General features: G+C 41.1%; 1 protein-coding gene across 7 annotated transcripts in view; it reads right to left on the reverse strand.

Moving 5' to 3' along the window:
• Positions 1-14191, reverse strand: part of CMSS1 (cms1 ribosomal small subunit homolog) — a 217674-nt gene that overhangs the window by 3601 nt on the left and 199882 nt on the right. For all 7 annotated transcript variants that reach the window (XM_085588641.1, XM_021545505.4, XM_085588661.1 and 4 more), the window contains 7 exons: positions 11742-11813; positions 8621-8750; positions 6065-6124; positions 5262-5364; positions 3778-3838; positions 2846-2933; positions 1144-1232 (listed from right to left, as the gene is read on the reverse strand). In XM_085588641.1, the coding sequence (XP_085444767.1) occupies positions 1144-1232; positions 2846-2933; positions 3778-3838; positions 5262-5364; positions 6065-6124; positions 8621-8750; positions 11742-11813 (603 nt within the window). The remainder of the gene's footprint in view (positions 1-1143; positions 1233-2845; positions 2934-3777; positions 3839-5261; positions 5365-6064; positions 6125-8620; positions 8751-11741; positions 11814-14191) is intronic.

Here is a 14191-nt window from a genome sequence, read left to right on the forward strand (position 1 = left end):
GGTGGAGAAACATGTATGTTTGGTCATAGTTTCGTTTCGTTTTTGAGGAAAGTTTTCACTGAATCACAGAATATGCTGAGTTGGAAGGGACCCACAGGGATCAAGTCCAAATCCTGGCCCTGCACAGGATACTCCAAGAGTCACACCCTGTGCCTGAGAGCATTGTTCAAACACTTCCTGAACTCTGCCAGGCTTGGTGCTGGGTGAACAATTCCCTGGGGAGCCTGTTCCAGGGCCCAAACACCCTCTGGGGAAGAATCTTTTCCTGATATCCAACCTAAACCTCCCCTGACACAACTTCAGGCCATTCCTTGGGTCCCGTCACTGTCACCAGAGCAGAGATCAGTCCTGCCCCTCCTGTCCCCCTCACAAGGAAGCTGCAATGGGGTCTGTCCTCAGTCTCCTCCAGACTGAGCAGCCCAACAGCCGCTCCTCACACGGCTCCCCTCAAGGCCCTTCTCCATCCTCACTGCCCTACTTGGGCTTTACACCCTTCTTCTGCTGTCACCAGGACTATACACAACACTGCAGGTGAGGTGGCCCCAGCTCAGAGCAGAGGGACAATCCCCTCCCCTGCCTGGCTGTGATGCTGGGCTGATGCCCCAGGACAGGGTTGGCCCTCCTGGCTCCAGGGCACTGCTGGCTCAGCTTCAACTTTCCATCGACCAGGACCCCCAGGTCCCTTTCCATGGTGCTGCTTTCCAGCATCTCATTCCCAGTCTGTCTGTACATTTGGGATTGCCCCATGCCAGGTGCAGAATCCTGCACTTCCCTTTGCTCAAATTCACACAGTTGGTGATGCCCATCTCTCTCATTTGTCGAGGTCTAGGACTCTGTACAAGTCCTGCTGAGGCAACTTCTGGGGGGCAGGTAGAATATCCATCCAGCATTAACAGGGGAAACTCACAGCGCTACTATAGAAGTCACAGCTGTGACTTGCAACAATAAAGGAAAAATTATTTTTCAGAAGATAATTTTGAGACCCAAGAGCACAGACTTCTCAGTCAATGTGAACTTCTTTGTGTTCCTTTACCACTGAAGACAGCTTTACAGAAACAAAACTTTACTTGCAAGACCTGAGAACTGCCAACAAAAGTACTTTTAAGACACAGAATAGAACATATACAGGTGCTTATACAATACCTCAGGGATGTCCATCATTCTCCTTAGTTTCTGGTCTCTCCAGTTCCAATCCAAAATCATATATTTTGTGGCGTTTAAGCACAGGGCATCTAAAAAGGCAACATAAATTTCACTACCAAGATAATGTGGCACGTGCTTATCAAAATGATTTTGGCTTTTACATCTTTTGTTGTCTGTTTGCAAAAACTAATCTTTGAACACTTAAGTACTACATTTGCTGGTTGGACAACTAATGCATTGACACTACAAACTCCCTTAGCCACATAATCTCATGTCCTTTTGGAAGATAAACACAAAAGCAGAGCAACTCCTGTTGCCAGACTTGTCAAGAGTTTAACATCCTGCCAGAAAGTAATTCCTCAAGCTTCCTCCTGATGAAACCACAGGAGTTGAATTTCCACAGCTGATGTCACTGGTAAGTTACAAGGACCCTAACCTGAAAATTCATGTTAACAGGAACAGTGTTCAGCAATTTAAAGGACAGGGTGCTATGTGAACATGAGTCAGGTCAGTGGTGCTGCTGAAGAATTGCTTTATCCTTCAATATATGGTGGTTAAAAAAAAAGGTCCTTTCTGAACTTGCTTTTCAGCCATTTTCCTGTTTTTTTTTAACTAGTCTTCTACACGATGCTCATCATTTTTTCCCCATCAGATTTGATTCCTCTCCCTTCTCTGAGTGACCTTGCACTGCAACACTAAACTGTCAAAAAAGAACTAGAGCTTGGGATAAAATTTAACACTTCCAGGGGTGGGGCATCCACAGCTTCTCGGGGCAACCTGTTCCAGTGCCTCACTACTCTCATGGCAACGTGCTGATGTGCTGGGCACTAACATTTAATGTTGGTGGAAGCAACAAAAATGATGTTACTCCTGCACTCTTTTGGAAGGAGCAGTAGAGTCCCGAACCACTGCCAGTTCCTGACCAAGCGACCACAGTCAGGGCAAGACAGTGTCTTGCATAAGAGGAATAGAAAGATTTGCCTCATCATCTTGTCATTTTGTTGTTTCTTTTTCTTTGTGTACATACTGCATATTGAGTAAGTGAAAATACTCAACAATTGGGAAAAGATTTATAGAGAATAATCAATTTTACTACAGGCAAATGAGAAATACAATCAAATCAGCAAGCAGATCTTTCATACACCCCTCATAAAAGTTTGCAGTAAGCTCACAGTAGCATATGATACAGTGACTTCTGCCACTATTTCCTTTCGATCCACTTGTGGTGTTTGGTTTCCTGGAGCTTTAAATCTCACATTATGGTTTTGCAATCACTTTCAAGTCAGCATAAATCAGTATTCCTGCCAAAAGAGGAAGTCCCCCACCTCTGTCTCATTACCTGATTTTGTGTGCACACTGGTTTTGGTTTAATTGGGGTCATTTCACTGAGCTGCCAAACAGACTCTTGGGCTTGCACAGGGAGCAGGAAGAGGGATTAAACACTGACTGGCAGGTAAGAGGAAGCATTACTCTGCCTTTCTCTGCTAATACTGGCTTATGCCAGCCTCAAGTGACCATAAAACAAAGTACCAGAACCTTGACCTTGTTTTGACTGACATAGCGTAAGTGAAGAAATAGAACCATACAGTTTAGTACTCAAATCTACACATTCGTGTCAACCTAAAAAAAAACAGTTGAAGTTTCACTTCTCATGAGACCAAATATAAAATACCTAAGGAGGAAACGCTCCTTGTTCTCCTACCTTGCTCCACTAGTGCCTTTACTCTCCCAGGAGTTCCAACCCCAATGTGGAACATGCCTTTCTCTAACATATTCATTTGTTCCTTTATCTAATTTGAAGAGAGAAAGAAAAATCAACAGTTAAGCCATAATTGTTTTAAAAATTTCTTCTCAAGGAGTTGAAAATAAATGCAAGATCTCATTTTATTTCTTTCTAGAACAGCAGCATTAAGTAACAAATGATTTTGCCTTTCAAACTGTCAGACGATTATATCTGGAAGAAAGTTTAGGAAATATAACAAGCCAGCTGGGCATCACACTTCTTTAGAAGTTCAATCTTTTTTAACTTTAAAAATCTGCTATTGCACCAAGTATTTTTGGAGGTGAGAATAGCAAGATTCCTTCAGCATTTAAACAAATGCTCTGGAATCCTGAAAAACTTGAATTAACTCTGAAGTCCTTCAAGATGAAGATACTGGAAAAAAGGTGAGATAAAGCAAATCACATTTGCATGTCTGACAGCATTTATATCAAATGCCAAGTGTCCACTCATTATTCCCAACACCTCCATAATTTGTTCTTTTTAACAGGTATGGATACTGGGGACCCAGGCATTCCATTTTCAGAATCCAAGTGTGGGTGCTGGTAGAGTTTGGTTCCACACACTGCGAGTGTGAGTGTCCTGGCACTGAACGAGCACGTGATGGGAATGTGGAAGAGTGAAACTCAGCAGGTGCACAAGCATCTACATTCTGCACAGGGCTGCACCAGAGCTCCTGGAGATGGTGCTTACTGAAATTCTTCACACTGCAGCAATGGCTTACCAAAGCAAGCACTACCCAAAGGAAAGAATTTCATATGAACACTGTATGAAAGGCCCTATTGCCAAAGGATTTAAAAAGAAAATTGTATCACACTACTTAGCTGTTTACTTGCTCTATTAACATTCCCTACCTTTATGTGCTTTGCAAACAACTTGATGACTCTGCAATCTCCTTTAAAGGCTGTCATTGACCTAATAATAATAATAATAAAAAAAAAATGAACAATGAAATACAAGAAGCAGGGCTGGGCTTAAGACCACACATGAGGAAAGGAAAACCAACTGGCATTTCTCAGTATGTTTGAGACACACAGTCCCCCAGTGAACTCTGGTTGTACTCTGAACATTGTGTACATTCTTGTTTGCTACTCAACAACAGAGACCAACAACTGGACAGACACAGTAGAAGATACCAGTAGGGGGCAGTATTGTTTAGATAGCTTTTCAGATAATATTTACTATTACGGCCTGTGCTTTCACAGCTAGCTTAGTTCAAAACTGGTTAATCACCAAATCCTAATTAAAAAATAATTCAGTTACTGAGATAACTAAAGCATTAATGAATATGAGTGTGTGTGCACTAAAGGAAGGATCTGTGTATGGACAAATACACATTTCACAGTCTTTCTGCAGCATGGCTGCTGGGAAAACCTAGGCTGCCACTGTCTCTACTGCAGACATAATCCAAATTCCAATTAAACAGATTAATTTGTTAGAAACCTTAACTTGTTTTTCTGACATTCCTTTTTGGCACACAGTAACAACTCTGCGTTCCATATTCATCAAACGGGAGACAACATATTCAGTATTTGTTGAACATAATTTAAAACTGCTTCTTGCAGGGCAGCAAATTTTTAATTTGCAAAGCTAAAGGTTTATCTACATCTAAACCATCTAAGTCTAAGATGCTAGTCTCTGCATGCATGACTGGCACTTATCTGCTTTATCTATGCTTATATCTGTATCATGGAATCAAACTTCCCAAATCTCCATCTCATTTTGTACTGACACATAATCACAGGAAGTAGGGTCAATACATAGAAGACAACCATGAAATTTGTGAGGTATCCATCAATGCATCAGAGTCATCAAAACTTCTGGCATAAGAAGTGGGAGAATAGAGAAGGGGAAAATACAGGGACAGGGCACACTGAAAATTGTCATCTCTGCCCAGCAGTTTTGCCAGCCTGAGCCAGCTGAGAACACTGACACAGACCTGGAGGCACTCAGGCCAGACACACCTTGGCATCTGAGGCTCTGAAATGCCATGTCCTCGCTGCCTTTGGTGCAAAGCCATGACTTCTCATGGTGGATCATGATGCTTTATTGGCTTACTCTGTTCCCAAGTATAACATGTTTCCCCCACATTGGTTACTTTTGGTTTTTGACAAAAGTAACCCTTCCCAGGCAACTGAAGTACTGAGCATTACTTCAGTCCAAAACCGAACACCACGTTCCCAGAGTTTAAAGAAAGAAGGGATATTGCATCAGTTTGAGTCAGAGAATTTGCTGGCTAGCAGAGGACAGTGTCCCAGTTTTGCCTTTTTGCCTGTGGTTCCAAGACAAAACTCCTGACCGACTGCCAACCTCAACAGAGTCTTTGCTGTTGACATACTTGATGAGTTCCAAGGAGCGCAGGGCAGAGCTGCACAGAACCAGCATCAGCACCGACTTCTCCTCCTTGTGGTTCCTGCGGAGCTTCGCCCACTTTGGGCAGACTGCAATGGAAAAGCCCTTGTACCCACACCAAGCACCACAAGCCAAATTTTAAATTACTAGAGTACATGATGAATGGTAGCCAGCAGCAAGAACACACATGCTGACTCCTTTGAGGTCTGGAACTTTGACATCACTTTTGCATTTAGTCATGGCTGAGAAACTGGAAAATGGAATGCCCAAAATAAATAAAATATAGAAATATTACAAAACTGAATGAACTAGATAAGCGTTAACAATTAACAGTTTTTAAGGTGATGAGCCTATTGTCTTCACTTGCCACATATGGCAATTTGTATCAGAGAAAATCATCTGCAAAGAAACATTTACCAGACCAGAACTTCCATATAAATATACAAGAGAATAAAAATTCACTTGGTTCATGTCAGCAGACAGCTGCAGGACTTTAATTCTAAGATAAGAAATACACCTACTCATGAAGCCACAATAAATTACTGAAAAATAATCCCTAGGAATTATAAGAAAGCCTAGAACATTTTTGATACCAAAAAAATAAAAGCTCTAAACTAAATAAGAGCCAGAAAAACAAGACCGGTCATTAAAAAAAAATTTAAAACCTTAAAGTGATGAATATTTCATAATAAACAATACTTGGAGCTACATATAAAAAATGCAGTAATACTGTATTAATAATATTTTTCATACAACTTTCGTCTCACCCAGACCAACATTTAAACTCACTTTCCTTCAGGTATGAAGAAAAACTGTGGGTAAGATCATTGGCTGGCAGAAAGCAGGAATCTGAAAACAAAGGAAAAAATATTTTTGTTGATGTATTTTAACAGCAAAGGGAGAACAAATGTTTGCAGCATAATCACTAGTTATGTTGATGAAATCCCAACTTCATAAATCCAACTTCATCAATAAATTACCATTTCTGAAACAAAAATTAACCTAGAAGAAACTTTGTATGGGTTAAATCAAGGAAGGTAACATCTCTGAATTTCAATTTCTTTTTTTTCTCCAGCCTGAAACCTTGAATCCTGGGCTGCTGTACAGGTGTGATCACATGCTTTAAATAAAGTTTTCATATGTCTTTGCCACAATGAATCAAAGCCTCAGCCAAAAGCCTTACACTCCTAGATTATTCCTCCAATGTACCATGTACCTATGATGAAATATGTTTGTACATCCCCCAAATAATTCATACTGTGTAAATGCAAGAATCTACCAATAATTTACTTGTCAGTGAGTTTGTTCACCTTCTGGTCTTTCATATCGTGGTAATCTACTTAAATATATCAATCCTAACAGAAATACCTCCACTGCATTTTCAGTGCCTTTCTCTTCCTCCATTTCCTGCTGACTTCCTTTTCTCTGGTCACTATGTTAACTGGGAAGTTTTTCAACAGCACTCTGTGGCAGACATATCATTTAACTTCTTAACAGGTTCTTTGGAAGGTCCTTTCTCACGCTTATCAGCAAAACAAAGTTCTTAAAAAGATGATTAAAATTCCATGGTCTGAAAACTTGCCACTGTGTTAAGGGCTGTTTGCCTGACAGAACAATATGGTTCTGCAGAGCATTAACAATTCTTCTGTCTTTAAAGACTTACATATTTGTCACCATCTATCATGAAGCACAGCCCCTCAGGGTGTCCATGGATGTTTGCTGATCCATTTTCTGAACTAAGCAGGTTTGTTCGAAGACATTATTCATGTTCACATGGATGGTACACTGTGCTAATGCTGAGAGCACCAATCCAAGATCTTCATCAGAACAGACAGTGTGACAAACTTGGTTTGTAGCCAATGCCTGGCTGAAATCCTGTCTTGCTGAAAACTTTTATTTGCACAGATTCCTATTAAATTCCAAGACTGACATTGAGCTTCAAAGGAAATGAGTATGTTCAACTGAAGGATCAGCAGCTGATCTGCTTTTAAAATCATGTTTAAAAGATGCACTTGATGCTGGTGGGGACAGGCAGGGGCTGATTGTCTGAATACATGATCTCACTAATGACTGACAGTTCATGAGGTCCTTTCTGAAGGACACAGCTTCAGCCACTGACTCCTCACCAACAGTCCAGCAACACTGCAGTATTTACAACAGTTTTAAATAGAAATTTCAGAGAGGGGGGAAGAAACACACAGCTCCAGACTGCAGCAAGAGACCATGCTGACAGCTGGACAAGTTCTTAAACTCCTTGGCAATCTTAAGCCTTCAACTCCCAGCACAAAAAAAATAAGAAAAAATTATCTCCATCCAACACATATAGAAATGGGTCACCTCAGTAGCCCAAAGGGCTCTCTTAATAACCTTGTATACTAAAAAATACTTAACACAAGCTTTTCAAAGAAATCTATATGGGACTTCTCCAGGTTTTCTTGATCCAGTAACAAAACTGAGCCTGCCCCACAGAAATGAAGAAGGATCCACCTAGAATCATGGGGATTAAGGAAGAGCACATTTACCTAGAGAGACAAGACTTATGCATTAATAAAGAAAAAGCACTGCTGGACTAGAAGGCCTCTGCTCTGGGTATAGGTCACTGACAGTTCAAGAAGTCCCAAAGGTGAGTGCAGGTTGGTACCAGGCTGCTGCTCTTCATGAGCCCTACCAACAAATAACGGACAGTGTCTCTGTCTGCACAGGAGAGGCAGAGAAGTTCAACGTTGCCATCATCTCCAGTGCAACCTCCAAGTGGAAGAAGCTAAGTCTGCTCTGTCCTGTTTTTTCCTTTTCTATTTGGCTTTTAACTGGAGGCAGGATACAGGGAACAAAAAGGGTCCCCATGGCTAAAACTTGGTCACTTCACACATGGACCAAAATTATCACCTCAATTCATGCCACTCCCTGAAAAACCACTGCATTCAAAATCTCATACCCATATGATAATGATGCCTCCTTATTTCTTTGTCTATTTCTGTCACCCCCTTATTGACTCAGATAATCCCAGGAACAAAATACATCTCTCATAGCATCTGGGGAACTACTATTAGGAATCATAAAATTATTATTAGAAAAGTGAACTCCAGAAATTAATATTTTATAACAAAAAGAGATATTTAAACAATGTTTCATTTCCATTCCTCTAAGACACCTCACATTCATTCCAAAGAAACTAAACATTTCAACAGCAAATTAATATATAGTAAAAAAGAAATATAAGAAAATATTTTCATTAAAAAGTACAACTCAATTATGTCCCAAAAATCTTCTTTCCTCTGCAGAAAAAGAAGTCAATAGTACCATGAAAAAAACCATTATTTATATATTAAATACAGGAGAAGTTACCTGACAGCTTTAATTCCTCTATTTCAATCACAGAACGGTTTTCACCAAAATGTTGAGTAAGCAGATTTTGTAGATCTGCAGGGATACCAGGTTTTGGAGCAGATTTTTGCAGAACATCAGAAATCTTCTTCTAAAAAATCCAAATAAAATTGATTAATATAGTACTTCTACATAGCTCATTGGCTAGCTAACACTGTACATAAATGTTCCTCCATATCGTTATACAGTTATATCAGTTTAATTATGGCTTAATTGGGAAAACACCTTACAATGGGACAAGATTCCCTTTGTCTTTAGAGAAAATGCAGACTTCAGATGCAAGCTGAGATACTTGGACAAGATGGTTTGAGAGCTTGAACGTGAAAAATCTTGTGCACTCACCTGAACAGCTGCTGTAACAAAAACATAACTGAACATAACTGAAAGTTTTTTGAGTTTTGCTATTGCTACACTTTAGTATCAGTTTGAAATTTTTTTTTCATAACTTTGTTTCAGCTTATTATTCTTAAGGCATAACAACAGGAACCAAGTGATAATATGTGATGTAGTTATATTTTGATTTAAACAGGGTAACTATTTATCTATATTTGGAAGGGAAGATGGTTAGCTATATTCACAGAATACCAGGGTCATGAAAATAAGTTAAAACAACAGAACCACAGGTCAAGCAGCAAGAATTCACAGCTGTTTTGTTCTCCCACACTGTAATTTTTTTTTTAACTACTAATTTTTAGAGACTGAACACGAGTTCATGATTGTGTTCTACACCTTAGGAATGTTACTGAGTAACAGGTCCGTATTCTTACTGAAGTGATTACTGTATTTTTTGCCATAATTAAATGGAACATATGGGTAGCACAGCCCAAGGTTCCCATTGACTGATCTGCCAGCACTTAAGAAAAGAAATGTTAAGTATTTAAGAAAACAGCAAATTTGCAAGGATAGAGGCAGTATGGAGAGAATGACAAGAATGTCATGCCTCTCTAGCTCTCGCTGAGATTTGTCTAGATTTTGAAAGGATAGCTCAAGGTTTCTCAGCTGTGTAAGCTAAACTGAACTCATCATCAAGGGGACACATGGTAGCATAAATCTAGAAGAGAAAAAGAGCAGAAGGGTGTGGTCAGGATGGAGCAAAAGGGTCGGTATTTTTGAGGGAAAGTGGGATTTCACAGAGATTAGGTGGCTCTGGAAGAGTTTTTGGCAGCTTTGGAGGGACAGTGGGTACCTTCAGCTTGGTAGGCTGAGGTTCAGGACAGCAAAGATCAATGGAAATTTTGAAGAGACGTATGGCAGGGATTTTATGTTGGGAACTGACCTTCTTCCATCCATTCTTTCCCTCACTCCATCCCAGCACCCACTCCCTCCTCTCTTCCATTCCCCATCACCCTGTCTGTTCTTCTTGCCCAATACAGCCCAAATACTCCAACATCAATCACTCCAATAATGAGGGGCAGAATGCTAAACAGGGAAGAGCCATCTGGGAACTGCCAGAACAGCAAAGGCAAGGCAAGTGCTGCCTCTCCCAGCCATTGCCACTTTGGCACTGCCTGTTTCACCCCTGCTAAAAGCCACCTGTGGGTTTGCAAGACCCCAGCTGAACCTTTGACAGTGGGAGACACAGAGATGAAGTGTTTTTGCCTTCTTCTCCGCCTACCTTTGGCCTGGTGCAAAGGCCTCTGCAGTCCTTGGAAGACTTTGCAGAGGATGTCTGGCTATTGTGCAGCTTTCTGCAGTGCTTCAGTCTGCAGCATTCCTTCCCAACATTCCCCTTCACTTAGCACTGTTGTATTCTCCTGCCGTGGAACAAGTGTCTTCTCAAAGCATGACCAAAGGCTGCGGGAGCACAGCCAGCCTCTCTGTGAAACCCACAACCAAACCTCTCCATTGTTCTTCCCAACAGCCCCAGATGCTTTTCCCCAGCCCTGCCTCACAAGCTGCCTCTGACATGACCCACATTTGGGAACCTCTGATTTAGCAGACAGTAAGACAGATCAATCAGGCTCATTTTACTTGGTAATTCAGTGTAATTCATTCACAGGACTGTTACGCCATTGTGCCACTTGGTTCCTTCAGAAAAATTATTGCTCTCTGGAGGGGAGAACCCTGATACAATGGGAAATTCTTTAAGAGCAAGAGCAAGGACACCTGAGCAAACTCTCTTCCTTCAAGGAGTGCTGTGGGGAAATGTTCCTCATGCAGGAAGTTTTATTTTTCTTCAAATCCATTCCAGATGCTTAAAAACAAAAGGCCTTCCCCCCTTTTCCTTACTTTTGGAGACAGCACTTTGTTTGGAAGCCACAGATCAACGTAATAAATGTTTCCTAATGGGATTTTTCAACAGGTTGTGTATGTCAGCTTAGTGGCCCACTGTAAGTAAAGGTGTGAGCAAGCAGCTGCCGTTTGCCTGAGAACTGGGGTTTCTTGCTAGGTGGGTTTGCCAGCCTGTGCCATGGCATGCCTTCACTCTGGCTCCAGTGGAGTGAGTCCTGCACTGACTGCCAGAGCCACGTTGAAAGCAAAATCCCACTCTTCCCATTCCCTGGATGATTAACATAACATAAAAAGGCCACCCCTCAGCCTTGTGAGGAAGCCAACTATTTACAGTCTGTCCCCCTACAGAAAGACAATTAACTTGCCTGGTGCCAGATAATCTCCATTTAGACTGCAGGGTGTGTTTGTTGTGGGTGAGGATGGAGCACGGCCAGAGGGACAATACAGAGCATTTATTTATATACTTATGCTATGAGGAGAAGAAGAGTGAACAAGGACAGATGCAACAGCAGCTGGAGCCTGACCACACTGTGGGAATGGGTCAGATTCTGCAGCAACTGAAGTTCCACCTTTCTTCCACACAGTCACCCTTTCCTTTTCCTGGTGGGCAACACGTGCAAGTGGGGTGTAGACATACATAACCCTTGAGTGGAACACAGACATAATGCCACAGGTCAGGCTGGGAATAGGTATCTCGAGTAAGGTTTAAAAATTAACTATTTCTCTTCTTCTCTAAAAGAGGCTGCAATATTATGACCATATTACATCTCATCATCACGACGTTGTCCCCATTCTGTAGTAGCCTATAAATGCACTGCCCAGACCTCAAACACACTTAGGACACTCATACCTTCTTCCTCCTCTTTGCCTTTACAGTGCTCTCTTGCTTTTCTTCAGGCTGACTTAAAAAACACTCTGTAGGCTGCAAAACACATTAGAAAAAAAGAGGTAAGAAAAAAAGCCACCAAAGTAAGGCAAAGGAGGTAAGAGGAGATGCAGATGGAATCAAATCCTTACAGTTATATGTATATAAATTAATTTTGGAATTGAGATTGCTGTTGCAACCTAGAGAGGGAATCAAAGAAAAGAAAACTGAAGCATTCAGGGTGTAGTCATAGTTCCATAAAATGGTGAAAAGCAGGTTTTGATACATTAAAAAAAATCAGGAGGAAAATATGAACAAAATATACCAGTAAATTTATATATTTAATCTCTAATATTGTAAATCATTATTTTTCCAAACTTTGCCAGTAGCACTCTAAAATAACTGGGTCTAAAGTGAGCATCCAGACAGTAAAAATAACATGGAACTGGGCAAGATTAATTAGAAACAATCATGTTCTGAAGTTCCTTCTACACTTTTAATGCAGAATGTAGGAAAACATGTTTCAAATTTGTCCTACCCCATTCTTGCTTTGACTTCTCATAGCAGGCAGGATCAAATACATACAAGAAAAATACATGGTGCATTTCAGAATAATTCAACATGTGCTGCTATCATTAACCCTCTTTTGTGCCTGAGTGAACAGGCTGATTTGGTCCATTTGTACCAGAGTCCCTGTTCACATAATCCAGGGCTAAGATTTGACTGTAGCCACCTAAAATTGTCCAGAACAGAGGAAGCAAAGTGCAGATTTCTCTTGTCTTGAGTGTAGCAATTCCCTTCTCTTTTGCCTTCTTCGGACCTTCTACCTAATGGAAGTGCACATTTATCTACACAGACAGGCTTTGGAACTTAGTAAGTGACTTGATGAAGAGCAATGGGAAAACAGGCTGAGCTGCAGGAAAATGCTCCACGCCACTATGATGCATTTGGCTGCAAAACTCTGCTCTTGTGAGAAAATGTGGAGAAGACTCATCACATGGAACATTAAAAAGCCCAGGAACAGCAGATCCAGCACCCTTCCCTGGAGAAAGCCTGAAAGAAAAGTATCAGCAGGAAAGGGAGCCTAGCTGAAAGCCAGAGAAGCTGCTCTGCTGTTTCCTTGGGCAGGCAGCTTCAGTCAGGCCAAGAGGGACATAGGAAAGCTAACAGGAGTTCAGTGTCTGGGCCTTCCTGAGCCCTCCTTGCACTGCTCCACCTTAACAGGAGGACACTTCATGGCAACTGGCGCTAAATGACCCAACCCAGCACACTCCTGCCTTTCCAAGCCCACTCTCACAGCCTTATCAGAAGCATTTCTTGAGGTTTAATTGTTCATATTATGCCTACATTTCTCTTTTCCTCCCCACTCCCCTTGCTAAATTAGCTATTAAAACAGGTAAGCACCATGCTCAACACAAATAAATAGCCTCTTACTTTCTGTGCTGTGATGCAGCCCCAGCCACTGTCCTCACAAAGCAGTAGTATTGTAACAGCAGTGGCTCTGAAACTGGTTGAGGATTGAAATGAAACACAGGAATTACCAGAGAAGGTTGGGCTGGGGACTTGCTACAGCTAGCAAAGCACTCTACAGCTACTGGAATGTAATGCAGCCTGCATCAAAACCTTTGAAAAGTTGTGGTAGGGATTATATCGTACCTCAACAACAGAAATCTGTCCCTGTGATTTTCTCAGGTATAAACAGAGATTATCTTCACTAGAAATGAAGGGAATGACTGCAAGTGGAAACTCATTTTAATTAACAAAATTGTTCCAGAGTTAATACAAGTTTGTTTGCTTTATTTTTGGTTTGTTGCTATTTTAAAAATATCTGTCCTGAATCTGATTCAAGTGTTTTTAAAACACTACCCTACATTTCTTCATTGCTATCCCTACCATTAGCATTCCCAGACATTGAGACTGAAACAGAGCTACCCTCTGCTCTACTCTTACACATCCCAGCTGTCCATAGATACTTAAAGGCCATTAGCCAGGTGTTTTAATAATAAATTTTATGTTCAGCATCATATTTTATGCAGAGAACAAACCTTTGCATTGCTTCAGTCAAGGGCTACCTACAAGCAAGCAAAAAGTTAGAGAAGGGCCAATCTGAAACTGTCCTCCAGTAGAGTATGATGGTTCCCAATCCCAGTGGTGCTTCCAGCATACTGAAAAATGTCACTCATTCACTTTGGGCCCACTTCTCCCTTCTTATACATAATGAACTGCTTTACATAACTCCGCAAACACTCCCAGCTGCTATCTGTATGAGAAAAGAATGAAATGTCACACAGCTGAAAAAATTTCTCTGAAAGAAAAAACTTCTCACTGCTAAGCCTTCATTCAAGTATTCAAAAGCACCACCAAATGCCATGGCTTCTTTTTTGAAGGCAGTATGTATCCCTTTTTTTCAACAGCCACAGGAACATACAGCAGGC

Source organism: Lonchura striata, chromosome 1 (assembly GCF_050655825.1).
Source record: "Lonchura striata isolate lonStrDom1 chromosome 1, ASM5065582v1, whole genome shotgun sequence".
NCBI lineage: Eukaryota > Metazoa > Chordata > Aves > Passeriformes > Estrildidae > Lonchura > Lonchura striata.